General features: G+C 47.9%; 7 protein-coding genes across 18 annotated transcripts; 5 read left to right on the forward strand and 2 right to left on the reverse strand.

Moving 5' to 3' along the window:
- The first annotated feature begins 915 nt into the window (after positions 1-915).
- LOC117892175 (protein panoramix) lies at positions 916-2,964 on the forward strand. Of its 2 annotated transcripts, XM_034798255.1 has the most exons (2): positions 916-1,886; positions 1,920-2,964. In XM_034798255.1, the coding sequence occupies exons 1-2, from the start codon at positions 967-969 to the stop codon at positions 2,863-2,865; spliced, it is 1,866 nt and encodes a 621-aa protein (XP_034654146.1). In that variant the 5' UTR covers positions 916-966; the 3' UTR covers positions 2,866-2,964. The 2 variants fall into 2 exon arrangements, with proteins under 2 accessions (XP_034654146.1, XP_034654145.1); XM_034798254.1 differs by having other exon boundaries at positions 916-2,964.
- LOC117892170 (kinase D-interacting substrate of 220 kDa) lies at positions 2,912-17,783 on the reverse strand. 11 transcript variants are annotated; one of them, XM_034798243.1, is made up of 12 exons: positions 17,172-17,783; positions 9,484-9,618; positions 9,221-9,418; positions 6,387-9,157; positions 6,148-6,326; positions 5,846-6,087; positions 5,618-5,788; positions 5,334-5,558; positions 5,176-5,205; positions 4,715-5,048; positions 3,475-3,780; positions 2,912-3,411 (listed from the first exon to the last, which is right to left on the reverse strand). In XM_034798243.1, the coding sequence occupies exons 2-12, from the start codon at positions 9,592-9,594 to the stop codon at positions 3,224-3,226; spliced, it is 4,755 nt and encodes a 1,584-aa protein (XP_034654134.1). In that variant the 5' UTR covers positions 9,595-9,618; positions 17,172-17,783; the 3' UTR covers positions 2,912-3,223. The 11 variants fall into 11 exon arrangements, with proteins under 11 accessions (XP_034654134.1, XP_034654132.1, XP_034654130.1 ...); XM_034798241.1 differs by lacking the exon at positions 17,172-17,783 and adding an exon at positions 16,289-16,311; XM_034798239.1 differs by lacking the exon at positions 17,172-17,783 and adding an exon at positions 14,841-15,111.
- On the forward strand, positions 15,256-19,469 carry LOC117892180 (queuosine salvage protein). Its single transcript, XM_034798266.1, has 3 exons — positions 15,256-15,271; positions 18,330-18,610; positions 18,660-19,469. Exons 2-3 carry the CDS (start codon positions 18,349-18,351, stop codon positions 19,433-19,435), a joined length of 1,038 nt encoding a protein of 345 aa, XP_034654157.1. The 5' UTR covers positions 15,256-15,271; positions 18,330-18,348; the 3' UTR covers positions 19,436-19,469.
- LOC117892187 (60S ribosomal protein L29) lies at positions 19,468-19,861 on the reverse strand. The gene is made up of 2 exons (XM_034798274.1): positions 19,728-19,861; positions 19,468-19,666 (listed from the first exon to the last, which is right to left on the reverse strand). Exons 1-2 carry the CDS (start codon positions 19,827-19,829, stop codon positions 19,538-19,540), a joined length of 231 nt encoding a protein of 76 aa, XP_034654165.1. The 5' UTR covers positions 19,830-19,861; the 3' UTR covers positions 19,468-19,537.
- Positions 19,862-20,197: 336 nt separating this feature from the next.
- On the forward strand, positions 20,198-21,300 carry LOC117892182 (SAGA-associated factor 29). Its single transcript, XM_034798268.1, has 4 exons — positions 20,198-20,236; positions 20,296-20,524; positions 20,588-20,745; positions 20,806-21,300. Exons 1-4 carry the CDS (start codon positions 20,198-20,200, stop codon positions 21,247-21,249), a joined length of 870 nt encoding a protein of 289 aa, XP_034654159.1. The 3' UTR covers positions 21,250-21,300.
- Positions 21,301-21,330: 30 nt separating this feature from the next.
- LOC117892183 (ceramide-1-phosphate transfer protein) lies at positions 21,331-22,323 on the forward strand. Its single transcript, XM_034798270.1, has 3 exons — positions 21,331-21,621; positions 21,693-21,910; positions 21,983-22,323. The coding sequence occupies exons 1-3, from the start codon at positions 21,473-21,475 to the stop codon at positions 22,276-22,278; spliced, it is 663 nt and encodes a 220-aa protein (XP_034654161.1). The 5' UTR covers positions 21,331-21,472; the 3' UTR covers positions 22,279-22,323.
- Positions 22,324-23,026: 703 nt separating this feature from the next.
- On the forward strand, positions 23,027-27,663 carry LOC117892172 (probable multidrug resistance-associated protein lethal(2)03659). The gene is made up of 5 exons (XM_034798250.1): positions 23,027-23,143; positions 23,559-23,789; positions 23,847-26,242; positions 26,313-27,261; positions 27,324-27,663. Exons 1-5 carry the CDS (start codon positions 23,061-23,063, stop codon positions 27,625-27,627), a joined length of 3,963 nt encoding a protein of 1,320 aa, XP_034654141.1. The 5' UTR covers positions 23,027-23,060; the 3' UTR covers positions 27,628-27,663.
- Positions 27,664-27,683: the final 20 nt, after the last annotated feature.

The following is a 27,683-nucleotide window of genomic DNA, read 5'->3' on the forward strand; positions in this document are numbered from 1 at the left end:
GTTTGTATGTGGGTCAAGGAATTCAAGTGCACACATTTGCCGGTAGATGGCATTATTCTATTTATTTGGATCTTTAATCAGATCAGATTAAACAAGTACGAGTTTAACAGCACAGCACAGCACTCTCTCTCTCTCTCTTTCTCTGCTAAATTATTCATCTGACGAGAACCTGCTCTTGACACTATTATAAGCATTCACACTTGGGAAATTTGTTTATCTACAATATCAATTGAATTCTTTTGCTCTATTCCCCGCTTGAAATTTAGCACAGAATTTTAATTTAAAACACGTTGTTACTTTTGTGCGTGCGTTGTAATGAAACTACGGACAGAACTTTTACATTACCAGCAAAAAGTCTTCAGCAATTTGCTCGCTCTGATTCGATTTTATTAGGCTCAAGGTGACCTTTATGGGAGAAAGATGAAAGAGATAGCAAGATAAACAAAAATCAGCTGGTCGTTAATGTTTACAGATATGCGCATGCACGTATGTGTGGGAGTGCATGTTCTTATCAAAACAACAACTAAATCGATGATTATACACTTTTCGTGTATTAATACGAGTTAGCTAATCGGTGTCATAAAGTAACTAGTGTATCAGAATGCATTTTATTTAAAATTTTAGCAAATTAGTTTGATTTTTAGTGTGCTCATTTCGATAACATCGATATACCAACTGGCGCACCTTTTCTTCCACTAACCATGCTAGAGACTATCGATATTTCGGGATATTTTGACACCGAACTTGAGTTCACGGCACATCTACGGTTTATAGGTATGATATTATAGTCTATTAAATTCAATTTTTAAGGCGTATGAAAGTTCTTTCCACTTATTGCACTTATCGATACTAAATAAAGAGACGGGTTAACCCTACTAAGTTTGGGGTTTTCCTCGATATATTTACGGACTATCTGCTGTATTTGTATCGATAAACATAGTATGCCAAAAATAAATAGTTCATAAAATGGACGAATTGCTAAATGTTAAAATAAAAAGTGAAAATGGGAGCCAGATGGACGACAAACCGAGTACCCCGCTTCAACAGCTCGACGAGAACGAAGATACGCCGCTGCGCGATGATGTGAACGCTTCCCCAGACCCCCCCGGCTTCTTGGCCACTGGCAATGGGCATGGATGGGAAAGCGACGACGACGATGTAGGGATCCCATCCATTCCTCGCACTCCACGTAGTGAGCTTACAGTGCCAAATAGTCCAACTATCGCCATCAAAACAGAGCCGGAGACTCCAGTTCTCAAGACAGAACGGGATGCTGCTGCAGGCAACGCTGAACCTGATACATCATTCCTGGACAAGCTATTCGATGATTTAGACGAGATTAAAGCTAGCTTGGTTGGTATTCCGAGTGTTTTCAGCAAAAGGGAGGATATGAACGACATGGACTTGGAACCGCCCCAAGCAGTTGTGAAGGTTGAGGAGCCTGAATGTACAGAAACCCTGGAGGAACTTGAAGCGATCCGCAAAGCGCGTGAGAAGGAGTTGCAAGAGTTAGAAGATAAACACGAGGCGGAAGATACGCATACGAAGAAGAAGAGGAAGAGAAACCGCAAGAGGGATTACTATGGAAACATTTCGATCGATGATAATCAAAAAGAAAATAAGCAAACCTCACAGGACAGTAAACTGACAAGCGAAGACCACCAATGGGACAATAGGCGCCAGCGCGCAGCGCGCCACCACGAGAACAGTCAAAGCTACAAAATACGTCACCACGAGGATAACCAAAGAGATAACCGCACACGCGAGGATAATCAAAGGGACAGTAGACGCGATTATGAAGCTAAATACAGCGACAATAGAGGCCACCGTGAGCATAGTCAAAGGGACCGTAAACGCCGAAGCGAGGAACATCAAAGGGACAGTAAGCGCCCCCGCGAAGATTATCAAAGAGACAATAGACGCTCACGCGAAGCTAACGAGACTGAATTTCAAGGCCATCGTGATGCCACGATAAGAGTAACTGCATCTAATGGCATGCCGCGGATTGCCGTCATCAAATTGGAGCCGATGGCCACTGCAGATTCGGCTGAGGAGTGGATCTATGTTCGAGACGACGAGAGACAGATCAAAGTTGTGAATCCAGATAAGTTGTTCCAGCCAGAGCAGGGTGAGGGCGTTGCGGCGGCGGCAGTGAAACCAGAGCCAGCACCAGAGACGCTGACAAAACGAGAAAAGATCAACTTGGCCGTAGGCCGGGCCAAGAAAGTGCTCGAGCTCTACGAGCGAAAGAAAACAAACGTCCAGGAAGACGAGTTCCTTATGGTGAACACCATACACAAAGTGCCCAAAAGCAACTCCTTTATGACACAAGAGGAGTTCGAGAATCCCTCGCCGATATGCAATAACCAAAATGTGATATATGAGTTCAATTCGACGCCAGGAACACGGATTGATTTGGCTAAATGGGGATTGGAAACTGTGCCCAATAGCACCAGGGAATTGCTCCGGCTGCTGTCCTTCGATGTGGATCATCTGAAACAGGATCGGCTCAAGGCACAGCCCAGCCAGCGCATTCTCAAGCTGAAACAGGAGCAGCTCTTCAATGCACCATCCGAGCCGGAGGAATGCGACCCAGCGTCCCTTCTAAGAACTACCTCAACCCAAACAGACCGCAGGACACACACGGAAAGCGTTGGCACTCAGGTCAATCTACAGGGCCAGTCAACAGGGGTCTACTGGCAGGATCCCGACATTGACAAGACCTTGTTGACGACGGACCAACAAAATTTGACACTTACTCTTCAAAAGATCACTCGCAACCTGCCATCTCCCGCATTGGCTGAGAAAATGCTGATTGTGCTTCAATCTGTTCTGCATATACAACGCGAATTTTACCAACGCTAAATTAAGCAATGATTCTCATTTCATTCTTTGTATAATTCGAAATTCGTACATAGAGAAACCAAAAATATATTTAACATCGAAGTGCCTACTCTTACTGGATGCATTCCACATGCAGAATCTCTCACTATTTTCTCATCAGATTACAATTAATAAATACACATAAACGACACACAAATATAACAATAATTATTGCAAGCAACTTGTCTTTTGCTAGGAGTACATCTATTTTTGGGGAACCACAACACTCGAGTTCCAGCCAACTTCAATTGGTAGTTATTAGCTAGTTAGTTAGTTAGCTTATTTAAGACTGTTCGTAAACCTAAATTGGCTGCCACTAGGCGGCTGTTATCAGATTGTATCATTTGCGCGCTGTAAACACGAACGGTGCCGCTTCATCCTCCTCCTGTTGCTCCAGCAGTGTGGTCCGTATCGTAGTCCTGCGCTCTTGTGCCTCCACATCGTCATAGTCCACCGAGGAGGAGCGCAGCAGCTGGAACTGTGAGTTGGAATCGTTCCTGGTAATTATCAACGATGCGGGCCGGGGTCCTTAAATGCAACATTGATTGGATTATTAGTTGGAAACTTTTGTTTAATCGATTAATCTATTACCTGCTGGTGGCTTTGTGGTTAGCCGCACCTTACTTCCAGCTCCCTCGGAGATATATTCAACATTCGTTGCAGACTTTACATTGTTGTTGTTATTGTTGCTGTTGCTCGTCGATTGTTGAATCGATACGCGCTTGTCACCCTTGACACTGCCCTGCTGCTTCAGTATGGAATCCCGACCCGGTGGCTGCACCTGCGGCTGCTGCTGCTGTTGTTGTTGATGTTGCTGCTGATGCGTGTACATGGCCGAGGCTGAGGTTAGCAATGCAGTCGTCATTGCAGGCCCACAACCCGTGGGTGTGTCATGCTCTAAAAGATCATAGATCGGATAGGGTAAGGTGAGGTGGTTTATCAAGGGGGATAATCAGGGATCCACTGCAGAACCACAGAACCATTTTAAGAAGTATTTTGCAACATCGAACATCGAACTGAACAAAGAGGTTAAGAGGCGGTAAATAAACACACACACAAATACGTAGAGAATGGGAAAAGCGGAATAAAATGCAAGTGGTAGAGAGTTGTTCATAAGATTATCATTTATTTGATCCTTTCGCTGGGTGGGTGTCTCCGTGGGGGTAGACTTAGTTGTGTCTTAGTTCGGGTTAGTTATTAGTTGAAAGTTGTGGAAGGGTGTGTGTGTGTGTGTGTGTGTGTGTGTGGGTTTGCGTGTTCACAATTTTAAATGTCTTTTGGCCAATGATTAAACAAATTCAACTAATCGTGTTCGTATATAACAATTGGAATGAATTAGCAATCGTCGCACACTGTCAAATTTTAGTACTTTAGATAGATAAATAGATAATACTGTCCATAATGTAGAAATCCAAGCCAAAGTAAAAGTAAAAGTTAATCAAACAAAGGCTTAAACGAATGTTAACTAGATGATAAATGGGTTTTGGTCTGTTCTGCTTTGGTCTCTAACAGGATTCATTGACATTTGGTCCAATCTTAAAATGGTTTTTCCCATTGTCAGACTATTTGTTAAGTTAGTTAAGTTTCAGTTATCAGACGAATGGAAATGGCTGGTTCTCTCACAGCTTTGTATCGTCGTAGTGCTGCTCCCCCGAGGAGCCATTGGGTATGACCACCACCAGGGGCAGGGGCATAGAGCTGGGCTCATTCAGCGTTAGCCGCTCGCTGCTAATGGAGATTTGTCGTGCCGCAGAACGATGCATTTCATAGATGCCGCCACCAACAGAGTCAACATGCATAAGATCGAAGGTGCTACTGCAATACTCGTTACCGTTCCCAGCGCCCGCCATACCGCCGAGACTCTGGAGGGAATGGGAGCTGGCGCTGCGATTGTAATCAGCATGCAAATACGAGCCCGGCACCGCATTCGTGTTGTTGTTGTTGTTCTGACTCTTGGCATGGTGCTGCAGGATGCTGGTCAGCTTCAGCTCGTCGCAGGGCGAGCCGAACTCGGAGGATTCGCGTATGGGTGCCAATTGCAGTTGTGAGGCTGTAGCTAACATCTCACCTGTGGGACTGGGTCGCTCACTGCTGGCCACGTCCTCGTATGCCTCCTCATTAAGCGTTTGCAAAGTGCCGCAAATCATTTGCTCCTCCAGCGTGACCTGTGAACAAGCAAAAAGTGGCATTAGTGGACGGAGTACAGCAGCCGTTTGAGTTGGGGAGTGTCATGGAGGCAAGCTTTGGTTGGAATTTTGAATCTGTTTGAGTCTGTTGCGGTGTCTGCTTTACCTGGAGATACTCGTAGTCGTGCACTTTCGACTGCATTTCGTTTTGGTTAGTTAGAGAATGGTCAGAATAAGAATAGATCAAAGCACATGAGTTAGAGCGAATCGTGGCACATCCATGATCGATCTTTAAAGATGCCCTGCAGCTGGCTCCCTTCTTACCTGCTTCTCCATGTGACTGGCCGAGTTCTTGCGCGACAGGGACTCGCGTGGCGGCATTAGAGCATCAGTCACGTCCTTGATCATGGGCGCACTCACTGGCGGCGCTTCCACAGCGGGTACTTGCGGCTGCGGGCGATTCTGCTTCCTCGGCTGTCGCTCGCATTCCCTCAGCGTTGTGATCAGCAGGCGAAACAGCTCCCAGTGGCCAAAGCTCAGGCCCAAAACCTGCAAAAAATTAGTCATGAAACAGGTGCAAAAAAGGAAATTTGAAAGATTTGATCTACCGATTTGAGATCTGGCATATCGCAGTGCTTCAGCACACGACCATTGATGGCATTATCACGTAGCACTGGCGACAGCTTCGGCATGGCCGGCTTCATATCATCAATGCGCTCCAGCAGGCTGATGACACCCTCCACTGTCAGATCCGTGAGCCTCGTCTGCAGTATGTCCTCCTGTATACATTTAAAGATTATTTCCATTCGAAGAACTCAACCCGCCACAACACTCACGCCAAAGGAATCACTGGGCGAGGCAATCAGCGGCGATACGGGCTCCGTGCTGGAGCTGAGGTTCCTCGATCGCATCTCGTTGGGCACAAAATCATTCTGGAACATTTGATAGGGCGGATAGGGGTGTGGCTGCGGCGAAGGCACATACGTCGTGGGCGCTGGCTGTTGTCGCATTTGATTGTATACGCTCGGCCTGGTTTGGATTACAAGCGAGCCCTCATCCTCAATCGTCTGCTGATCCTCTGTGGAAGAGAGTTAGAACAGTTAATGGGGGTTCACCTGACTCTGGTTGCGCCACTTACCCTTTAGAACCTTTCTTAAATACGGATCCAGATTGATGGTAAAGGGCAGAAAGATGCGCAGATCCGCCACAAGTAAATCCGATTTGTGTAGCTGCAGGAAAGCATCCAGCTTCCGCTCGTCCCTGTCCAGTTCCAGAAGCGGTGCAGCCTCTCGTAAATACCCAAGCTTGGGACGCAGTCTACGGAAAGAGAGAGAGAAATGTAAGTAAGCGAAGAAGTAACCTTGGAGCAACTCTCACTTTTCGTATACGCTCTGCAGGGAGACATTCTCATCCGCATTGGTGTCCATGAACTGGTCGTGATGGAGCACTATCATGCTGGCCCTCAGGGGCCACTGTTCCGTCAGGTTGATCCACGAGCTGAGGCGGTACCAGCTGAAGTCAATCTGGAAGGCCTTCAGCAGGCGCACCGTAATGTAGATGACGTTCATCAGACGCCGTATGCTGCGCGGATTCACATCACTGAAGTAGTCATCGGTGAGCACAATCCGCGAGAGATCGAGCACACCTTGGGGATTCTGACCCAGGCGATGCAGATTAGAGCCCGTCGAGCTGGCCACCGACTCGGAGAGACGCAGCTTTTTGCCTGCACCGCCTGCCCTTGCCGGGCCACGCAGCTTCTCCTGGCTGGAAATGATCTCCGAGGCATTGGACAAACGTCGCGCGGACACTGAGTGTCCCAGCGTGGGTCCATCTTCGTTCTGGTATTCACCGCCACCGCCGCTCCGCTTGAACAGCAGCGCCGTCATCTGTGCCCGCTGCACCTTCCGCAGTCCAGAGTTCTGCAGGTAGACGGGCAGGTGGACCAGATTCCGCAGGAAGTCGTGGCCCCCGATGCCGCCCTCGGTGAACAGGCGTCGGCTATTGGCCTCCGCCGCCTTGGCAATCACATGGGGATCCACCGAGATGAGCAGCACAAACGGACGGTTCGGCGAGGAGAGCAGCGTCTGGACGGCGTTCAGCAGGGTGAGGATGCGCTCGGTGTCGCACGAGTCCAGAGCATCGATGACGCCGACCAGGCGGCTCTGCTGATTGGTGAAAGAGTCCAGGCACTTGACCATGTCCGTCATCACCGACACCTCGGCCCCGAGCATCGTCAGTGGTGCCGTTTCGCTGGAGTGCACCGCTCGCTTCAGCTGTCGGATGTGGGAGGTGAAGAGGGCGACGCATACCTTGGCCAGGACGTGCAGGTGCGTGCAGATGAGCGTGCCCAGGATGGCGGCGACCACATAGAGCACCACTTGAATCTGTTCCCGCTCCTTGGCATTGGCGTACGTGAAGTAGGCGACCATTAGGGAGATGCCAGTGACCAGGGTAATCAGCGCCAGCTCGAAGATCATAACGATGGGAATGCAGCACATGCGACGCCAGCGCCAGCCCACGTCCGACTTGAGGCACTTGGGACGGAAGGCACGATACAGGCGGGTGGCCAGCCAGCCGTAGTGCGACTCCATGGCCCCCAGTAGGGCCGCCAGCATATGGGCCACCGCACCGTCACCTGTCGGCGATGCGCTGTTCGCCTCCGCAAAGTGAAAGCGCACCGGCTTGGCCTGGGAATCGGACTGGGGGCCAGGCGGATGGCAGAAGGCCACCTGCAGGATGAGGCGCAGTCGTGTCATCCTCTTCTCCAGGCCATGCTGCACGGAGTAGGCCCAGAGCATGTCCATCTGGTAGTTGCAATACTTCACAGCTGCCAGCAGCAGGTAGGTCACCAGCATGAAGCCCGCGGCGGAGGAGACGCCCCAAACAGTCGACCAGGTGCTCAGACCCACAATGGTGCCGATGAGCAGCGCCACGTGCAGGCAGACGATGAACAGAAGGCCGCTGGTCTTGGCCGGTGGCTCGGCCCACTGCTTGGCAAAGTTGTTCATCTCGTCGCGCAGTTTGTTCAGCAGGAAACTCTTGCCGCTGCCCCACTTGGCGTACAGTCCGACGGTGATGGGCGTCGTCAGTGTGGGCTCGCTGAGCACATCCGCCAGGGCCGAGGAGTACAGCTCGTAGCCCAGCATGCCCTCGGAGTCCTCGTTGGTGTTGAGACGCCTGGCGCCAAACACCTGGCCGAGTATCGTCTTCTGGTGCAGGGTGTCGATGTTGTAGGGCGTCTCGCCCGCCTTGTTCGCCCTATACAGGAGCTGGCTGTGCTTGGGATTGCGCAGGAGCGCCTCGACTATCGCCTTGCTGCGCGCACGCATGGCTATGTGCAGGCAGGTGTCGCCGCGCTTATCGGCGGCCGTCACCTTGGCCTTGCGATCGAGCAGCATGTGGACTATCTCCAGATTGCGATTGCGCACGGCCCGCATGAGTGGTGTGTCGCCGTCTTTGGTTGATGACTCCAGGTCGGGGTTTGTGGATAGCAGCAGCTTCACAATCTGGACGTGACCCTTTTCCACGGCCGTGTAAATAGCCGTCTTGCGGTCCTTGCCCTGAATATCCACATCCGCGTGCTTCTTCAGCAGCGCCTCCGCAACTGTGCGATGGCCAGCCTTGACGGCGTGAATAAGCGGCGTGTCCGCCCCACGATCCTGGATATTGATGTAGGCGCCAGCTGCTATAAGGGAGGCAGCAATATCCTGGAATCCCTCACGACTGGCGATGCACAGGGCCGTCATTCCATCCTTGTCCAGAGCATTCACATTCGGCTTCTTCTCCAGAATGGAACTCACGCAGTCCGTGTGTCCGCCGGCGGCTGCCACCAGCAGGGGCGTCCACGAATACATGCCTGCGGTGTCCACATTGGCACCGGCCTTCAGCAGAGTGTCCACGATCTCCACGTTGCCCCGTCGACAGGCCCAGACGAGGGCCGTCGTGCCGTACTTGTCGCCGACATTCACCTTGGCACCGCGCTGCACCAACAGCTCCACAATGTCCTTGAAGCCACGTCCCGCTGCCCAGAGCAGGGCGCCCAAGTGGTAATTGCCATGCGCATTGCCATCGGCGCCCTTTTCCAGCAACAGCCGCACCAATTCCGTGTGCCCCCGATAGGCGGCCCACATCAGACTCGTCCAGCCACCCTGTGTGGAAAGCATTTGAGGATTAGCTGGCTCTAGAAACCGAGTGGAAGTGGGATTACATACCATATCGCGATGCTCGACCTCAGCGCCATGATCCAGTAGGAGTTGAACGACATCAAAGTGTCCATTGCGGGAGGCACACAGCAGGGCTGTCCAGTTGTCCAGATCCTCGGCCTGCACATCGGCTCCACGTGCCAGAAATTCGCGAACAAATGCTGTCAGACCCCGTCCGGCAACAACCATCAGCACCGTGGTGGCATTCTGCAGGGGATAAGTAATTAATATTCTCCGAATTAAATATTTTTCCAAGACTCTTCCTCTCTTACCTCATCCCTGTCATCGATATTCAGGTGCCGGCTGTCAAGGATCGCGCGCAGCCCGGAGATATCATTATTATCGATGAACTGCAGCAAGGCGCGATGTCCCAGCGAACCCATGGATTCTCCGTAGCGATTTATGTTCTGCATATGAAAAATGGAGAGTTTTACTAGCGATTCGATTGGGTTCGTTGTTAGGATTTCAATTAGAACAGAACTAAAAGGAAAATCATGCAAAAAACTCAATTGTTTGTGGTTTCGGTTGTGGTTATTTGTGTTATAAAATTCTTTTCGAGGAAAGGGAAACTCTAACTATAACTTGTTATGGGTGTGGTCAGAAAACACATCGATTGGTAGAGGAACACTAAATCCTTAATATTAATTCAGAATTTCTTCAACAGGTTGCATGCTTAAACAAAATACAATTCTGGGGGTTACACTTAGGGGTACAACAATACAAAATAACCCTTATCAGCTAAATTATATTCATGGGGATTCTCTTTTGCATCATTCACTTGTGCGTCGCGAGTCGAGCATCGCTTTGTGCCTCGTTATTTGGGAACAAGCAAGTGCCCAACGCTGTTTTTTCAAAGCATAAATAATGTTGTTGCTTGGTTAAAGGTTATCCACAGAAGGCCATGATTCACTCGTTGGTAATTTTGTGGCCATAAATAAATGATGGTTATAAAAAGAATCCAGTGTGAAATTTACAGTTCTCCAAGAAATCAGTATTCCAATGAAAGTTTATAACGGAGGTTGTACGATTGGGTTTCGTGTGGCTGCACAAAAGATATCTCTCCACGAGTAAATGTTTGTATATTTATAAATAACTTTTGGGTAAACCCTTTTTTCGCTAACCCAAAAACACACACACACCGCAGTTTCCCATTATCCGGCGAGATCTACGTGAGTCCCTAGACATCGTTTGATCCCATAAGCCTCGCAGTAAATAGATACCCCCATCTAGGGGTATGTAGATCTAGACAGGTAGTTGTGATAATGTCACAGATTGTCGTATTTGATATTTGAACAAATGCCATGTACCACCACTCACGCACTGCAGTGCCTTCACACATTAATTTATTTCATTTCATTCCTTATATTTGTCAACATCTTTTCAATCTTAATGAGTGGCGAAATGTTCGATTAAACAAATATGTGTATGCAGCATAAGCTGGCTCCGTACATTCTATATCATTCAACAACAAGTGAGCAGGTTTCAGAGTAGTTGCTTGAGATTTGCCTTGATTTTGGTTTAGTTTTCATCTATTGTCGAGAAGGGTGTTAAAATGCATTCGGGCATAGCACAGACTACTGGGTAAATATAACACTAGCTACACCCATTAATAGTGGTCCAATTATTTGATCTGGATTGATGCGAAGTCAGTTTTAATAGCTTGAAAGTGTTTTGATGGTAGAATTTATATTTCAGGAATGCACACAGAATTTATTCTGCTTTTTGTGATATCCATATTTTGGCTCTTTGTTGTCTCAAACCAATATGCATAGATTATATGGGTATTATTTACTGTTTTAGGTACGAGTATACTTTACATTTTTAGACTTCTTCTTGCCTGGCGATCGCAGATTATTGAGGCTCAACCGCGAGGCACTCAATATCAGTTCATCGAAGCTTTTGGATAATTTCATGATTGCTTTTCTCTGGGTTTATCTTTAATTTGTGTTTATTTGATTAATTTGCTCTATTTGGTCGCGATGTACGAGGGGAGAGTATGGCACGGTACGTGCTGCGTCAAGCTGATAAAACCAGCGACTGCACAAACATGGAAATTCTTCTCTGCATTTGTCACAATTTCACACAAATAAATCACAATTGAGAAGAACAAAAAAGAACAGCAATATAAATCACTCGCGAGATCTTGTATCAAGTGCAGCCAGTTATGTGCATAATATTTGCTAAGTTTCTTTCTCTTTTTGCCGCTTCATTAATTAAATTGGCGCTTAATTAATTCCCGCACTTCCGTGCTTCTGCGATTCTGTGCGCAGCGAGCGTTTAGCTTTTCTTGACAGTTTCTTGGAGAATGCGATGCGAATCGAATGCAGGCAGTGCCAGTGCCAGTGCCAGAGCCAGAGCAAACTGCTGCCGTCTTAGTAGCTCCCTGGTCGGGTCTCGTCTGACGCGTGTCGTGTGGGGGGACGCTTATCATCTACTGCCGTTGCCGTTGCCGCTGCTTTTGCTTTTGCTACTGCTACTACTCCTCCCTTTGCTGTGAAAATTGGGTTTGCATGCAAAAGTAGTCATCTCCGTGTAGCCCCACTGTAATCAGCCATGGGGTGGCAGTCGGGAAGGTGCGCTGCGTGCGCTAAGCTCTATGGAAATGCCGTTTCGTGTCGCATATAATTGGCCAGAAAAACCACTCGCACTCGCACTCGGGGGAACGTGTTTGCCAATTTTGGTATTATTATTTGTTGACCCGCTGCTGGTGCTGCAGCTGCCACGAGCGTTGCACCACAACTGATTGACCAGGCAGCGACTGTCGGTGGTCGGTGGTCGGTGGTCACTGGCAGGTTTTTTGTTTGTTTGTGGTCTAAGTCTGCTGGAGTGCCAATGGCGAATGCTGTTTACTTTTTACACTGCCTTGCATAAAAAGTTTCACTTCAATTTATGCTCGGAAGGCCAGCCGATGACCAACCATCCGCGTTCGAGTGAAATGTACATGTAATTACATCAATGTTCTTTATGGTTTATGGCTTCCATTAGGTTATTGATACTCCCCCCACAGAACACTTGAGAGCCGCGACAGAGATGGACAGTCGCTGATATCAGGGAGACACTTAATGAGCGATTGAGGTAGTTTATTTTGGACTCGACCGACGAACATTAATAGAATCAAATCGAATCGCGTGTCACTTAAGGGGGCACTCGAGGCAGCCTCGTAATCAGCCACTGATGAGCTACTGACTTCCCTGGAAAGGAAAGCAAACAGAACAAAGGCAAAAGAAGCGAAGAACAGACCATTCTTGCAGCATTAGTGCAAGCCTCTTCATTCGTTTTAGTAAAGCCATAAGCTGCAGCAAGCAGCGAAGAAGTTTATTTTTAGATCCGATATATACTGGTTTTCCTGCGGGAACGAACATCTCTCTCTCTCTCTGCTTGAGTCTCAGTCTCAGGCGCAGTCTCTGTGCTTATTAAGTAGGGGGGTATTGCAGGGGGATAAGTATTTGCATTATGTACACGGGTTCGGGGTTAGGTCTGGGGAGTTAGGTTCAAAAGCAGAAGAGCAGCAAACAAACGTTACAAGAACAAGGAGAACAAGTAGAATGCCAGGATCGATGTGCATTTACATGGACATGGATGTGCGAGAAACGGCGCAGGGCCAGATTGAAGTGACTGAAGCGACGGGAGGAGCTCGGTCCGCCGGCACCTCCGCCACCACCACCACCACCAGCGGTGTGCTCATTCTCTTGGTGTTCCTGGTCCTGGTGTTCCAGCACTCCGGTACTCTGCGACGACTCCGATGGCTCCTCCTCGATATCGACTATAAATCGCGGCATGGACTCGTGGGGTGCTGCCTCACTGGCATGACCCCGATTCCCTTTGAGTTGATTCTTGATGACCAGCGCCCGCTCTTCGTACTCGAGCAGTGGCTGATGCAGCGACTGGATGTCACTCGCGCCCGTATGATGCAAACCGCTCACCAGAGCCGCAATCGTCCCACCACTCCCCTGGGGACGGGGACTTGTGCCCCTTGATCTCTCACTGGTTGATGTTGGATTTGTGTCAGGATCTGGCATTTCTTCGATTCCACACAACATCGAAGCGGCCTTCTTCTTTGGGGGCTTATGTGCTCTCCCATCTTTATCCATGACGCGTCGCTGGATTACGCTGTATCACACTCGGAAGATGTTGAAATGAATGTGGGGCGGGGTGCCTATCTCATCGGAGGGGGGCTGTATCCTTGGATGGGTTTGTATGCATCTACGATGGTTATTAGTGCATCATTATTGACTTGTTCAAAGCTTTGCGTTCTATGGCAGTTTGGCTTCTAATTGATTTCGATTGAAGAGCGACTGAAATATTGATTGAAGGAACAACCACAATGAGCGAGGCATTGCCTCTTAATGAATCCAAATTGATTGACTCTGATGCAAGATTCATTCCTATATCTAGATTCTGCTAGTTTCTAAGTTTTTTTCCACTTGCACACACTTGAATACATTCTGTATACTATAATACAAGGAATGGACGTTAAGATAACATTTCCAAAAGCTAACACAGATTGATTCTTTCATTTTCTTGGGGGCTTTCTCTGTCACATGTCAGGGGGACTGTCATCAGCTGTCAGCTGTCGTTTTAGATAGATAATGGAGGGCGCCAGCATGGCTATAAAGTTCTTACTTGCTTCCTTAATTGTCATACAACAGATAAATAGATAGATAGATAGAAGACACACCTCACCCCCGCCGCTGGGACTCGTCTTTAAGCGGGCCTTGAACATTTTCGCCAAACTTTCGCCGCTCAGTTCCGTTTTGAAGGCCGATTTCGATAGCGATTGAATAGAGATATATAGACACGAGAATGTATGTATATTATTTAGATTATTAATTCCCGAAGCTGCGCATCGACTGCTTGGCAAAGGCGCCTTCAATGAACTGCCTGCGCCCAGATTCGTGGAGCATCATATAAATGTTGCCTCTGGCCAACCACCAACCACCAAACGATCCGATCCGCCTTATTCTATTTAATTTTCATTAATTGAGCAAACAGCACCGATAAAACCTATTCAGATAAGCTGCGGATACTAAAAGGAACACCACACACAAACATATTGCTGAAGCTGCTTCCTAATAAACAAAGGCAATGGAAAATTATTGTACGGTTAATTACCTTTTCTTTATTTCCTTTACCCCCAAAAAAGACAAATAGAAGCGGACTGAAACCGGAAAGGATGCCCTGAATCAGAGGGGGAAGGGAATCTCTACATGACTATACATATTGCTTGGGTAGAATTTGTTGCTGTTTGAATTGGCGCCATTTCGAGTGGTAATAAACAAAAAATATAAACTTTTGACTGCAGCATACTTTAAGGCTGCGGGCCATAAAGCTGTGAAAATTACATACACGTCATGTAGAGCTATGACGTAAAGGGTATGTAGGATTCGAGGCCAGTAAACTAACCGTCACGATAAAATACAAAGAACAGAACCATGCCATACCATATGCCCCGCCGTCTGCTTACTTATCGGTAAAACAATCTCATTTCAGTCATACATACACATGGATGTACATACATATGTACATCTGTCTGTAGTGGGAAAGCCGATAAGGCAGTCTCCCCCTCTATACCATATAAAGCAGACGACAGGGCGATTAAGCTTTACTTGGCTTTGATAGAAGAACCCACCTGAACTGCAGCATTGCCGCCGCGACCAAAGGAACCGCGCAGCAGGCCGAAGGGAAAAATGCTGCCGTAGCCGCTAGTGCTGGCCACCGCTGCTGCAGGTGGAGAGTCCGGATTGAGGGGCGACATCTCCGAGTAGGCCCGCCCCACCTCGTGCAATTTGGGAGTGCGCTTCATTCTGGCTCTCTCTCCTCTCTCTGTGTCTCTCTATTGGTAACAACCTCGAACCACCTCCAATTCCGAGGGAGTGTGTAACTCTTTTAGTACACTTTTATTATCAGTTTACAGCGTGTCACTGGACTTAAGCCCCGGGCCAAATATTTACTCGCGACTATCGTTTCCCGTTTCGGGGCCCAGACGGAGATAGAGACACCACAGCACTGAGGAGCATCTCTCCGGAACAAAGCTGACTCGTCTGTGATTACGGCTTACGGGTATGTGTGTAGGTACACATTTAGTATATTGTAGAGCTTTAGAAAAATGCAAATTGCCCGACAATAATCTATTTCAAATATAAAAGCGGCGATTAGTCGGTGAGTGGAGCGCACGCGGCGCACTCTGCTGGAAAACTAACTGTAACCGATGGCGCAGAAAGAAAGAAACAGCAACAACTTTCGCACACAAACACACACACACACCCTCACACTCTCCCTCTCTCACTACTTTTTTTGTTTTATTTTTTGTTGTTGATAAAAATGAGAAATTGCAACCCAAAATAACGGCGTTTATCAAACAATATATTTGTGTGTGTGTGTTCTCGTGGGAACATATGTGTATGTGTATGTGTGTGTGTGGGCGTTCACAGACAGACACGTGATGTGGGAATGTGGGGTAATGTCAGAGCGGAATCTAGAATTAAGACAAAGTGGAACTCTGGCATGCCGAAGTGTTTGATACCCTTGCTGAAGAAATATACGAAAATGGAATCTGGTAGCAGAGCATGGAAAGAGGTAACTAATCATTTACGATTTTAAGTATATTATGTTGGACAACAAACAGTTTTTGATACGTATCGATAGTCCCATGAAAATATGTTATCTTCAGAGAACGTGTGAAAGATCACTGGTGTGTCCGCTTAGAAATGTTCGATTAGTTGATGGTAGATTTCTTTGGAACACCTTTGTAATCAAAGCACTCCTTTGTTTTCATTCGACTCACTTTTTCAGTAGCTTTCCCCTCGCCATTTGATGACTCAATCGAACGCATTTCCATAAAATGGGAAATGGAGTACACCGGAACAGTCTCCACCATGTTGCACACGCTTTACAATATAATTCTGAAGCATGAATTGGACTAGAGAAAATTACGCGTCAAGTTTCGACCCGATATGAAAACAAACTGAGGCCCAAACGAAGGTGTTCAATCATTGGCATCAGCGTTAGATTTGACATCGTTTATCAGGCAAATTAGCATTGATTTGCGATACGGTGAATTAAGAAGATTTCAATTACCTTTACAGATTTAGATTCCATTGCTTGACATGGAAAATTATAGATATGAATATAATCAGCACAAATTAGCACTTGACAGCTGATGAGCATTCAATAATTATTGACGAATGCCAACCTAATGATGATCGAGAACGGAATGCACTGAAAGATATTATAATTCGATTGCTTGGATTCGAGTGTCAAGCTTACTGCCAGCCTTTCGGGTGAAGTGCACGATAAGGGGAAAGATAAGGAATGCTTACTGCGGATACCGCTGGGCATTACGATATTAATATACTCTTCAATTATGACAGATTGCAAATAGGGCAATTAAGAAGCTTATACGCGACTGAAGATTCCTACACACAGCTGTACATCCTTAACAAAACAACTAGTGAACCCATTTAATTGGCAAATAATGACAAAATCTAGTAGAAGCCAAAAAATGGAATATACCCGAGAATATTATAAAAATAAATACGTGCCTGTGTGGGTGTGTAGTAGATGATTTTGCAAGTTCTAGGTCTTTAAATATATTTATGTAAACTACTTATTATATGTATTTCTACACAGACATATTCGAATATGTATGTGGAATTCAAGAACAATACAAAATGGGGATAATACATGTGTATACTATCGAACTAATCAAGAGTCTGACGACTGAATGATTCTACAGATCTGAGTGGTTGAGTGAACAAATTAATTAGCACTTTTGGGCGACAGCCACACTACAGCTAGTCTGTCTATGATAATTACCAGAGTGTTCGTGTCTACAAACAAACGAAAATATACGAAATATTATTTAAGCAGAAAAACCATTACGGCGAACACTAGAGATCTTTACGGGATGGATTCTTACTTATGCTTAGTCCACGCTAGGCAAGGGTACTCTCGGGCTCACCTGTTGAATGAATCAATTGCATATACTCGTTGCAGTGTGTCGTTGTGTCAGTCTCAAAGAGTCTCTTCTTGTGCAGGATCAGACTTGAATGGAAACAGGCAACATTTGGTGGGGGGCACAGCTGAGCGCACGTGTATCTGTATCTTCAGCGCCCTTACATATGTATGAACGTGTTTGTGTGTGTAATGCACGCGTGCAGAGATGTGTGAGTATGTGTGTTGGTTTCTGGCAAACTGAAACGTCGATAAAATATTTGTTCACAGCACAAAGAACTTTTCGGGTGTTGAAATGGTACGTCTGCGAGTAATATTTGCGTATACTTTTCAATGAAATCACAAACTTATATTGGGTTAAACAAACTGTCACGAAGAAAAACTAATAATTTGCTTAAAAAACGACTCTTTCACGGCACGACTTTTGTGTGTGTTTTGATAACGAATTTGCACTCTTGGGTTAGTAAATACTTGACAAATAGATAGACAGGGAGTATTACACAATCTCACAGGATGCTTTCTTTGGTTCTATAACCAGCTATTAAGCCATTCAATTTGTATTTTGGGACATTATAACGCGACACCCGACGTCAGCTGCTGGCTTGTTTTTTAATAAAAAAAAATTAAATGCAAGTGTTGTACAGCCATCGAAAACACAGATTTTTGCTATCGCTATCGACTTCACATGAGTTCAAAGCGTTGCCAGGGATGGCAGTTGACAAGGTGACCGGTCTTTTCGCTATATTTTGATGTAGATATTACAGGTATATTAACGGATTTGGTATCCAATTCACATTTCATCAATGTCGTCCATCTATTTCCGTTTCAATCTTTTAATTACATTTCATTTTAGAGGTAATTTAATACAACATGAGAGAACGCTTAGCCCTCTGTCGACCAATGAACTTTCAATTTACCCACGAATACGATACTTGAAATAGGTTTGCGCAGTTCAGGTTAAAAGCATGGTCGTGGCCATTTTTCTTTATAAGTAATTAGGAAAGATAGAGAGTTTACAAACAGTTTATAATTCAGGGGTTTAACTCAAGCTGTTCACCTGTTCAAATAGAGGGGTGTCAAGTGGGTTAAGTTCGCCATGGTATATCGGTTATCGATCAAATACAAACAAATGAAATAAGAATAACGCGGTCATTATACGTTCAAGGTTTATTAGGAATATCAAGATGATAAGCAAGAGCCTAAGTCCCCGAGAGTCCGGAGCGCACATCATAGAGCATGCCAAGCACGTTAGAGTGTTGCCTGAAGGCATAAAAAAGCTGTCTAAGGAGATTCTGGAGGGCCTCCAGAGTAAACGCATATGCGTGGACAATTTTTCGCAACATGAGCTGCATCCCAATCCGGAAGATGGCAAGCCTGATGCTTATACAGGAGCCGCCGACTGGGTTTTCGTCTTGGATACCTTGAACTTTTGCTTCTGGACACCGAGTGAGTCACATGAACTGATCTCTGAGCAATCTAACAAATCTTTTCATAGATAACTACACCAAATACAAGGTAAATGGCTACACGGGATACTTTGCGCTGTGTGCAGCCATCAAAAGGGCTATAGCTGAAGGCGTAGATGTGACGAATGCCAAATTCTACTCGGAAATCGACATGAAGACGGTGGAGCACATTTTCCGATCGGACGACGGAGAGACCAAGATACCGCTGATCCAGAAACGCATCGAATGTCTGCATGAAGTGGGCAACAGTCTGCTAAAGAAGTACGATGGGCGCTTTGAGAATGTGATCAAGGCAGCCGACAAGTCGGCGGTGCGTCTACTTGAGCTGATTGTGGAGGAGTTCCCCTGTTTCCGGGACCAGGCAGACTTTGCTGGAAAACGCGTTTCCATCCTGAAGCGGGCTCAGATACTTGTGGGCGACATTTGGTCCTGCTACAGGGGCAAGGGCCTGGGCTTGTTCCACGACATCGATCAGATCACCATGTTCGCCGACTACCGCATTCCACAAGTGCTGGTGCACTTTGGCAGCTTGGAGTACACGCCAGAATTGCTGGAAGTGCTTAAAGCGGATACAATTCTGGAGAACGGTGATCCAATGGAGGTGGAGATACGCGGCGCGTCGATCTACATAATCGAGCAGGTCAGGGATGAGGTGATGAAAGCCTTGAAGCAAGACCACCCAGAGATATCGCCAGACAACGTAAATTCCGTTGTCATTGACCAGTATCTCTGGGACTACAGGCGCCAGCACCAGGCAGACCTGGAACATATCCCATTCCACAAGGTCTTGAGCATTTACTATTAACTTCACCGACCACGAATAAACATTTTGGCGAATACGTTAAATGGATTTCCTTTAATTAAACAACGAGCTCTCTTCTAGCCAAGATCGGATGTTGTCTGGAATCTACAAAGTAATGGGCTTGGGCTTGCCCTGCTGTGCGGCGATGCGTTCGTTGTACTTCTTCACGGACTCCTCGCGCGACAGATTACCCTTGCGTGCGTACCGCTGGTTAATCAGGAACTTGACATCCATCTGTTCAGAAAGAGAAGCCGGGTTAGGATTTGGACACTCAAATTGAATATATTAAACTTACGCCCATGGTGGACTCGTGGCGCTTACGCATTGGGCGCTTGATGCCATTGCGATGGGCCTTCTTGTTCTGGTTGTGGTTTGTGTGATTCTTTGACTTGGCCATCTCAAACTATTTTGGCGTTGCGAAAATCCAGGCATCCAAGGGTGGGCGGAGCATGAAAACAGAAAATATTCAACATTACAAATACTTCAAAGCACGGCAAACACATTATCACTTCCAGATTTGGCCGATTTGTTGCGAAAATCAACAATTTGTCGGATTTATTATTGAATATAATTTTCTTTGCGACCTACGTTTTTGACACTTCAGCGGAAAAGAAGAGGAAGAAGAAGTTGGCTGTCAAAAACAATAGAAATGCACTATCGATATATGTTGAATGCGATGTGTGGTAGTCGATAGTCCCTCAACGATGCATCATCGGACTGCTACTTTTTGTTTGTTTCCATAAATTTGCAAATTTTAATTAAAAAATGCCGCTAACTGCAGAAAGTGCAGCTCAACAGATTCAGGTAAGCCAATATGATGGTTGACAGGGAGTAGTAACATTAATATTGTGCTTGTACCGTAGGATCGCCTGAAAGATATTCAACAACAGATTCACATTGTGGATGAGGAGCGACGCCGGGCAGAGAACTCAATTTCCACTCTAGTACGTTCGCTTCAGACAAACAATGCAAAGGTGAAACCCCTGCTAAAAGCCAGCATGTTGGAGACCTCGCAAGAGGAGGCCACCATCCGAGCCGCTCTCGCGAAAATCCACGAAATTCGCAGCATTCGCAATGAGCGTCGCATTCAGGGTGAGTTTAGGCGTAGATAAACTGTGTTTATATTTCTAAAACCTGTACCATTCTTCCGCACAGCTCGCAATGCTGGCAACAAGGAAGCCATTCGCCGTGGAGCCCTCATGAAAATGGTCCAACTATCTGCCCAAACGTTGCCTCTGTTTGTGAGCAAGCCAGGCGAGCGTGCTCCAGCCTTGTGCGGAGCTATTCCAGCCGAGGGCAACTATGTGGCCAAGGTGAGTGTCGGTCCTCTGGTGAGCAGGAAATGATTTATCTTATCTACTTCTTCCCAAAAGGTGGGCGACAACGTAGCCGCTCTGGCAAAGGGCATCGATGAAGAGGAGAACTGGATACTGGCGGAGGTAGTACAGTTTTTGCATCGCCAAAATAAGTACGATGTGATTGATATTGATGAAGAGCAAAAGGACCGGCATGTTCTCAGCAAAAGGAAAGTTATTCCGCTGCCCCTGATGCGTGCCAATCCGGAGACCGATGGCCACGCTCTATTCCCCAAGGACACAGTAGTGATGGCTTTGTATCCACAAACGACCTGTTTCTACAAAGCTATTGTCCACCGCCTGCCTGCGACTGCCACAGAAGAGTATGATGTGCTCTTTGAGGACTCTTCCTATATGAACGGCTATGCAGAGCCTCTGCCCGTGGCCCAGCGCTATGTCATTGCGTATCGTCCCACGAAAAAAGGGGCTAGCAGTGGCAGTGGAAATCTATCATCGGCTTAGATGTCAATATTCCGTAGCTTATATATAAATAAAAACAAACTTAAATTGAAATACTCAGGAATTTGAATTTCCCCATACCAGTTCACAGTCACGAAACTATCGATAAGACTGTGAATAGAATTTTAAAATACTTGTGACGTGACCAACAGCTGATTTACCCATCATATATCGATTCAAACTCCATCAATAATTTTGCAATAGTGCAACAAAAAACTGTTGAAAAATGTCTGTAAATACTTCAATAGAGACGGTTAATACGAATGTTGAATGCTTTGATATTGAAAAAGTTGCCGAGCTGTTTGCCAGCTGCCTGCTGGATGAAGATGACGTCCTCATGGATATCTATCTGGCGGCCTACGAAGAAATTATGAAGTAAGAATAGCCTGGAGGAGGGTCTTGAGGTATCAACTCTTAAATTAATTGGATGCTTTTCATCATTGCAGGTTCTTCCAGCTTATGGGCACCATTTTTGGCTTCGTGAGCAGTGACGTTCGCAACAAAATAGATATTCTTTACGAGCTGCGAAAGACTGACAACGAGAGCCAAACGCATTTCGAGACCTTTAAAGGAATGCTGCTTCATGAGAGGGATGCTAATCTGTTAACGGCTAAAGGCTATGTCTCGGGTAGCCGCACTCTACTGCGTCTCCATCGTGGCCTTGGTTGGTTGGATAGCTTTTGTTGCCCTAAACACTGTTGACACATTTGCTGATTGTCTTTGTTCCCTTATCTAGAGTTTTTCTACGAGTTTCTGAAGCGTCTGCAAGACCTGCAAAGCGATGAGAAAACCGCTAGCGTGTGTAGAACGGCCTATGACGACACACTTGGTAAGCATCATGCATTTTTAATACGAAAGGGCGCCCGCCTGGCCATGTATGCGATGCCATCGCGTGGAGATCTGCTCGATCGCGTATGCCATGATGTGCCCAGTGCCGTTGCGATGCTGCCCAAAATGCTTCAGAACACCCGGAAGGCCTACGACCGCACGGAACAGCTCTACACGCTATACGATCTCCATAACTTGCCCTAGAGTTGATCCAAATTGTCTGTGTATATTTCGTAAATTACAAGTATTCGTTGTAGCCAATTTCATGTTTTGTGCATTTAGCATTCCAAATTCGTATTAACCATCGATGTGCCTTATCCCCTGTGGCCTGTGGCACGTGCTGTGTGTATCCGTGTATCATTGCTTGTATTCGTAGTTGAGAATCATAAAAACTTTAGTCATGAATGAACTACCAAACTGGTCTTATCTGGGTATATTGAACTGTTGGCCAAACATCTAGTTTCGTGTCTGGCTCAAAAATTAATAATAGTAACATAATAATTAAGCTCGATAAGATAAGGATGCAGCGTCGCCTCCACCCCAATCATTTTGTGTGTGTGTGTGTGTGTGTGGGGCTATGCTATCTGGATTTAGCACACCGTGTGCCAAAACAAAGGCCGATAAAAGGCCTTTATCCAGATCCCACACAGAATCCCTCAGAAGATTTATAGAGGAAGAAATAAAGTATTCTGCCATGGCTGACATCAAAATTGCAGTCAAACTCTGCCATCGATTACGTCTTAGTCACTATCACTATACAACTATCAAAGAGCTAGCCGGCGGCGGTTGGCGGAACTGGCCAAGTGGGTTGCCCACTTTATCGCTTGTCGCCGTTGTGCCTAGTGCAAAAGCTTATAAGATGGTGGCTCCACGGGCCACAACAATCAGCAAGCCAGACGTCACAGCTCCCGTCAGCGTTTGGGGAGCGTTTAAAAGAGCTGTCATGGCCAGAAGTGGTTCACTTGTAGTCCGTCAACCGCGTAGCAATGGATGCATCCAAGCAGACGAACCCTAAACGGGCGACAAATCCATTTTTAAAAGCAAATATCATCTCCAAGTGGTTATTCCTGTGAGTTTCCCATTAGTTCTATGTGTTGTTGCCGGAAACTATTATACCTCACAGCCATAGACATGGCCATGGTCAACCAGTGAGCGCGTGGATCGTTTGAATTACTTGTTGTGATATTTATTGTGTGTGTTTTTGATAAGCCCTCAAGTGGTGTAGGACATAATAGACAACCAAGTGGATTATGTCTCAGTGCCCCCCAAAAGTGTGCCGCAGATTGGTTTACCGATCTTAGGGAATTCGCGAATATATGGTAGCTAAATCTTTTCTGTGCTGACAATTGCCTGTAGATAGGCACGTAGTATTGCCAGGGCTTACAGTGCCTGTCATCCCTAAGTCCCACATCGAAGATAAATAGATTAGATATTGATTTCCCTAGCACATATGTATGTATGACTTATAAGTTTTTCTTTCTCAGGTGGATGCGTAACGTGTTCGCCAAAGGCAGACACGAGCAGTTGGACGCCAACGAGTTGTACGAGCATCTGCCAAGCTACGACAGTGAATGCCTGACCAGACATCTGCAGCCCCACTGGGAGCAGGAGTCGCGGAAGAAGAGCCCCAGCCTTATGTGCCTGATTTTCCGCGTCTACGGCTGGCAGTTTGTGCCCGTTTGTGTGCTCTACTCAGCGCTGGAGATAGCCATACAGTGAGTAGTGCAAATGAATCCACAAAGAGTGCCTTTACATGGATACTTTCTTCGCAGTTCCTTTCAGCCTTTGTTGCTGGGCGGCCTGATCTCCTACTTTGCCCAGGGACAGACGACCATTAGCAAGGAGAGCGCGTACTTGTATGCCATGGGCATTGTTCTGTGCTCGCTCGTCACCTCCTTGGTGTTTCATCCATTCATGTTCTACGTGTTTGCAGTGGGCACACGGATACGGCTGGCCTGTGCCGGCCTTGTCTACAGGAAGTGTCTGCGCGCCTCGGCCAGCAGTGGTGAGGGTCTGGGCGGCCAGGCCATCTCCGTGATGTCCATCGATCTGTCGCAGTTCGATCTCACCTTCTACTTCTTTCACGATCTGTGGAAGGGACCCGTGGAGGCCTGTATCTTTGGGTACATCATGTACCTGCAGATTGGCTGGACATCCCTCATTGGCATAGCCTTCATTGTGATACTGATTCCCCTCCAGGCATGGGCGGCCAAGGCAGCGGCCCACTTCCGTTCGCAGTCGGCCAAGCATCGGGATGAGCGCGTCAAGCTGATGAATGAAATAATCAGCGCCATTCAGGTGATCAAGATGTATGCCTGGGAGAAGTCTTTCGGGCGATTGATTGCCGCCGTGAGGCAGCTGGAGGTGAAGGCTATTCGTGGATCGATGAGCATCTACGCGGCGCTGCAGTGCACCAACATGATCTCGAAGATATCGCTCTTCCTCAGCCTCATTGCCTATGTCTATGTGGGCGACGTCGTCACCGCCAAGAAGGTGTTCATACTCTCCTCCTACTACAGTCTCCTGAACGATTCCCTGCTGCACTACTGGCCCATGGCCATTACCACCTGGGCACAGACACTGGTGAGCGCTGGCCGCGTCGTGGACTTTCTGCAACAGACCGAGAAGCCCACGGAGGAGGGCTGCTGCCAGGACAATCCCGGACTGCAGCTGGAGACGCTGTCGGAGAAGGAGAAACCCATGAAGAGAGGTCGCCTGCACTGCGTAAAGAGCGAGGTGAAATCCCTCAGCTTTAAGAATGTCAGCGCCAGTTGGGATAAGCCCAGCACGAAGCAACGCCGCAGGCCGCACATCCAAGGCATCAGCTTCGACGCCAAGTCGGATCAGTTTGTGGGCATCGTTGGAAACGTGGGATCCGGCAAGAGCACGCTCCTCCACGCCATTCTCGGTGAGATCGAGCTGATGGAGGGACGGGTGGAGATTCACGGACGGATCAGCTATGCCGCCCAGGAGCCATGGGTGTTCCAGGGCAGCATCCGCGAGAACATTCTCTTTGTGGAGCCGTACGACGAGCAGCGCTATCGTTCGGTGATCCATGCCTGCCAGCTGGAGCGGGACCTGGAACTGCTGCCGCGTGGCGATGCCACTGTTGTGGGTGAGCGAGGCATCAGCCTGAGTGGAGGACAAAAGGCAAGGATTGCTCTGGCCAGGGCTGTCTATCGCCAGGCGGACATCTACCTCTTCGACGATCCACTGGCGGCAGTGGATGCCCAGGTGGGCAAGCTGCTGATGGACAAGTGCTTCAATCGGCTGCTCAGCGGAAAGATGCGCATTCTGGTCACACACCATGTGCAGCTGCTCAAGCATGTGGACCACCTGCTGCTGCTGGAGTCGGGCTGCCTCACGCAGCAGGGCAGCTACGATCAGCTGAAGGATGTGATCAGCCACCATGCGGCCCTCGATCTGGAGGCCATCGAGGCGGACAAGCAGCAGGTGAAGCGAGTGCTTAGCCAGGTGGACAGAACCTCCAAGCTGTCAACCAAAAGCAACGAGGCTGACGCCACCACCGAACAGAATGACGATGAGGATACGCACGCCGAGCGTCAGCTGCAGGGAGCCGTGAGCTACGAGACATACAAATCCTACTTCCGGGCACTGGGTGCTCCGTTCCTCGTGTGCCTGGTGCTGGCCATGTTCATACTCGCGCGCGGCTGCCAGGCGGCCATGGATATCTTCATTTCGCGCTGGGCCACCTGGGAGGAGGATCGCAGCTACGACTCTGTGGATGAGTACGAGGCGACGCGCACCAAGATGGTCACCTGGTACACGGTGCTGCTGCTGTGCACCCTCGCCCTGTATCTGCTGCGCACCTTTGGCTTCTTCTTCATGTGTCTGCGCATCTCGCTGCGGCTGCACGATCAGCTCTACCACGGCATCATTCGCGCCTGGATGCACTTCTTCAATGTGAATCCCTCGGGTCGCGTGCTCAATCGTTTTTCCAGCGACATACAAAGTGTGGATGTGACCCTGCCGCAGGCCATGATGGATTCGCTTCAGTTCCTGGTGGATTTTGTGGCTGTTCTGGTGATTGTGGCCATTGCCAATTATTGGCTGCTCATTCCAGCTGCCATAATGGCGCTGCTCCTGTATCTCTGTCGGTCCCTCTACATAGGAGCCAGTCGCAGCCTGAAGCGCATCGAGAGCATGAGTAAGTCTTTGACATTCCAATCCGACTGACAGTCCCCTTACTAACGTTTACTTTCCCTCTACCAATCCAGCTCGAAGTCCCATCTACTCCCATACGAATCAAACGTTCCATGGTCACACCACCATACGATCGATGGACGCCATGCCGCAGCTGGAGCAGACCTTCCATGGACACCAGAACACAAACTCTTCGGCCCTGTTCCTCTACGTGAGCGCCAATCGGGCCTTCTCCTTCTGGACAGATCTCATCTGTGTGGTCTACATCCTGGCCGTCACCTTCAGTTTCCTGGTGATTAACCAAACGTTCTACAGCGGCGATGTGGGTCTGGCCATTACGCAGTCCATGACTCTGGTGATTATGTGCCAGTGGGGCATGCGGCAGACGGCAGAGATGGAGAACAATATGACCAGCGTGGAGCGGGTGCTGGAGTACGCACAAATGCCGTCGGAGCCTCCACTGGAGACGGCTGCGAGTGTGAAGCTTCCGGCCGAATGGCCACAGGCGGGTCATCTTCGTTTCAAGGAGCTGCGCATGCGTTACTCACCCGAAGAGGAGGACATACTGCGGGGCCTGAACTTTGAATCGCAGCCCATGGAGAAGATCGGCATTGTGGGACGCACGGGAGCGGGAAAGTCCTCCATCATTCAGGCTCTGTTTCGTCTGGCTGTCAACGAGGGCAGCATCGAGATCGATGGCCAGGACATTGCCCAGTTGGGTCTGCACGATCTGCGCAGTCGCATATCGATTATACCCCAGGATCCCGTTCTGTTTTCGGGCACACTGCGCTTCAACCTCGATCCGTTTGGCGAGAAGAGCGACGAGGCGATGTGGAGTGCCTTGGATGACGTGAAGCTAAAGAAATATGTGTCCAGTCTGGATGGAGGTCTGGCCTGTCGCATGCAGGATGGTGGCTCCAATTTCAGCATGGGCCAGCGGCAGCTGGTCTGCCTCGCCCGTGCCATACTCCGACAGAATCGGGTTCTCGTTATGGATGAGGCAACGGCCAATGTAGACAGCGAGTAAGAAACTTCTTTTCACACGTTTCTCGGTTCTTGATTAACTTTTGTTCCTACTCCCTTAGGACTGATGGCCTGATCCAAGAGACAATTCAGACAAAGTTTGCCAAGTGCACAGTCCTCACCATTGCCCACAGACTGCACACGGTGATGGACAACGACAGCGTTCTGGTCATGGATGCTGGACAGATCGTTGAGTTCGGGGCACCGCACAAGCTGCTACAGCGTCCCGGGAGTGCTCTGCTCAAGCTCGTCAGTCAAAATGATGCGCCCACCGTGAAGTATCTCAAGAGGATTGCCGCCGAAAGTTACATCCGCAGAAACAAAGATGGTTCTCTGCCAGAAGTCGATGAAAGATTGGTCGAATGAGCAATACGTGTTCTTCCAGGCAAAAGTGAAACTCCATCAAAGAGCAAGTCCGTCCG

This window comes from Drosophila subobscura, chromosome E (genome assembly GCF_008121235.1).
Source record: "Drosophila subobscura isolate 14011-0131.10 chromosome E, UCBerk_Dsub_1.0, whole genome shotgun sequence".
In the NCBI taxonomy this organism is placed as follows: domain Eukaryota; kingdom Metazoa; phylum Arthropoda; class Insecta; order Diptera; family Drosophilidae; genus Drosophila; species Drosophila subobscura.

What these genes read in the sequence shown, in the direction of transcription:
- LOC117892175 (XM_034798254.1), top strand. Translation starts at nt 967, where the DNA reads ATGGACGAATTGCTAAATGTTAAAATAAAAAGTGAAAATGGGAGCCAG.
- LOC117892170 (XM_034798239.1), bottom strand. Translation starts at nt 15,014, where the DNA reads ATGAAGCGCACTCCCAAATTGCACGAGGTGGGGCGGGCCTACTCGGAG. An exon ending in GCGGCAATGCTGCAGTTCAG is followed by an intron (nt 9,619 to 14,840) that starts GTGGGTTCTTCT and finishes TTTCATATGCAG; the next exon opens with AACATAAATCGCTACGGAGA. An exon ending in CTGCAGAGCGTATACGAAAA is followed by an intron (nt 6,327 to 6,386) that starts GTGAGAGTTGCT and finishes CTCTTTCCGTAG; the next exon opens with ACTGCGTCCCAAGCTTGGGT.
- LOC117892180 (XM_034798266.1), top strand. Translation starts at nt 18,349, where the DNA reads ATGATAAGCAAGAGCCTAAGTCCCCGAGAGTCCGGAGCGCACATCATA. An exon ending in CTTTTGCTTCTGGACACCGA is followed by an intron (nt 18,611 to 18,659) that starts GTGAGTCACATG and finishes ATCTTTTCATAG; the next exon opens with ATAACTACACCAAATACAAG.
- LOC117892187 (XM_034798274.1), bottom strand. Translation starts at nt 19,829, where the DNA reads ATGGCCAAGTCAAAGAATCACACAAACCACAACCAGAACAAGAAGGCC. An exon ending in GCCACGAGTCCACCATGGGC is followed by an intron (nt 19,667 to 19,727) that starts GTAAGTTTAATA and finishes CTTTCTGAACAG; the next exon opens with ATGGATGTCAAGTTCCTGAT.
- LOC117892182 (XM_034798268.1), top strand. Translation starts at nt 20,198, where the DNA reads ATGCCGCTAACTGCAGAAAGTGCAGCTCAACAGATTCAG. An exon ending in GTGCAGCTCAACAGATTCAG is followed by an intron (nt 20,237 to 20,295) that starts GTAAGCCAATAT and finishes CTTGTACCGTAG; the next exon opens with GATCGCCTGAAAGATATTCA. An exon ending in AGGGCAACTATGTGGCCAAG is followed by an intron (nt 20,746 to 20,805) that starts GTGAGTGTCGGT and finishes TCTTCCCAAAAG; the next exon opens with GTGGGCGACAACGTAGCCGC.
- LOC117892183 (XM_034798270.1), top strand. Translation starts at nt 21,473, where the DNA reads ATGTCTGTAAATACTTCAATAGAGACGGTTAATACGAATGTTGAATGC. An exon ending in GCCTACGAAGAAATTATGAA is followed by an intron (nt 21,622 to 21,692) that starts GTAAGAATAGCC and finishes TCATCATTGCAG; the next exon opens with GTTCTTCCAGCTTATGGGCA. An exon ending in GCGTCTCCATCGTGGCCTTG is followed by an intron (nt 21,911 to 21,982) that starts GTTGGTTGGATA and finishes TCCCTTATCTAG; the next exon opens with AGTTTTTCTACGAGTTTCTG.
- LOC117892172 (XM_034798250.1), top strand. Translation starts at nt 23,061, where the DNA reads ATGGATGCATCCAAGCAGACGAACCCTAAACGGGCGACAAATCCATTT. An exon ending in ATCTCCAAGTGGTTATTCCT is followed by an intron (nt 23,144 to 23,558) that starts GTGAGTTTCCCA and finishes TTTCTTTCTCAG; the next exon opens with GTGGATGCGTAACGTGTTCG. An exon ending in GCGCTGGAGATAGCCATACA is followed by an intron (nt 23,790 to 23,846) that starts GTGAGTAGTGCA and finishes CTTTCTTCGCAG; the next exon opens with TTCCTTTCAGCCTTTGTTGC.